The following is a 1,274-nucleotide window of genomic DNA, read 5'->3' as shown; positions in this document are numbered from 1 at the left end:
GGTAACCCCCCCTCAGGCCCCGCCCCGTCCACGCCAGGTGCTCAGAGGGCGGCGGAAACATTTCCATGGTGGTCATGACATGCTAGCTATTTTGAGCAGGACCGGATATCAAATCCGTGTCCCCCCTCCCCCGTGCCCTCTTCCCCTCCCCAGGTGAGGAACGCCGACACGACCCTGGTCACCTGTTACTACATGGAGGAGCTGCAGAAGGGCGACCGAGTCTGGGTGCGGCAGGACGAGGGCGGCTGCTCCTGGGCCAGCACCGTCTCCAGGACCATCAGCTTCTCCGGGGTCCTGCTGGCCGTGGAGGGCCGCCCCGCGCTGGGGGGGAGGCTCGGCCCCTCCTGCCCGCTGCTCGGCCCGGGCCGGGGCATCAGCACCGGGTCGTCCGCCTCCTCAGGACGGACGGGACGGTCCAGCCTGACCCTCCCCCTGCTGCTGTCCGGCCTGCTGCTGGCTCACTGAGCGCCTTGCTCATATTTTTAATTTTGTTTTTTTAAACCTTTATTTCACCTGGCAGGTCAACAAAGAACAAACTCCTGTGTGCAGTGAAGACTTTGGGAGGAAAGGCCTCGTGACGAGGGGAGGGAGGAGAAAAACAGCCCGAACAGAAGGGGTCATATTCCAAGAACAAAACCCAGAAGTTCAGAGATTAGTACATTTACAAGAAAAACACTCACAAATTTCTGAGAAAAAAACTGGGAAAACTAGTTTTTCTTCCCCTTTTTTCCTCTGAATCGGCCCAAGTCACAGCAACGTCTCTTCAGAGTCCAGATGCTGAGGAGGAGGTTGGGGTTCTGGACTCAGACCAGCAGGATTTCCTTCAGACTGGATCCCACAGGAGGAGGACAGACTGGTTTGCAAGAAGTTTAATCGTAAATTTACGACTTTAAACTCGGAAATCCTAAGTTGTATTTTTTTCTTTTTCTCAGAATATTTCCCCCTCCTCCCCTGGCTCAGGATGTTTGGCCCTAATCTGCCGTCAGAAAAATCTCACTCTGACATTAAAACTCTGCCTAAATTAGAGTTCAAATAAAATCATTTGAAGTTGATTGGATTTTGTTGTTTCTGTGCTCCACTTTAGTTTGGATGATGTTTACATGTTTTTTTCCTCAGCGCCAACGTCAGCAACTTCATGTTACATTCAGCTCATTTTTATATGTAGTTACAGGAAAACTTTACTGATCCCTGAGGTCAGCTGAAGTTCAGATTCTCAAGAGAAGAATTAAATTAAATTGAAGAATTAAATAATAAGAAATAGAAACAGAAATAAC

The 1,274-nt window shown here is 50.2% G+C and overlaps 1 protein-coding gene across 1 annotated transcript in view; it reads left to right on the top strand.

Moving 5' to 3' along the window:
* LOC115363548 (cerebellin-3-like) overlaps positions 1-1,274 on the top strand; it is a 3,389-nt gene extending 2,115 nt beyond the window's left edge. The window contains exons 4-5 of the mRNA XM_030057815.1: position 1; positions 154-1,274. The exon at position 1 is cut by the window's left edge and continues 244 nt beyond it. Coding sequence (XP_029913675.1) covers position 1; positions 154-465 — 313 coding nt within the window. The 3' untranslated portion in view covers positions 466-1,274. The remainder of the gene's footprint in view (positions 2-153) is intronic.

Source organism: Myripristis murdjan, chromosome 8 (assembly GCF_902150065.1).
Source record: "Myripristis murdjan chromosome 8, fMyrMur1.1, whole genome shotgun sequence".
In the NCBI taxonomy this organism is placed as follows: domain Eukaryota; kingdom Metazoa; phylum Chordata; class Actinopteri; order Holocentriformes; family Holocentridae; genus Myripristis; species Myripristis murdjan.
Note: the sequence above shows the minus strand (reverse complement) of the source record. Positions and strands in the feature narration are given on the sequence as shown.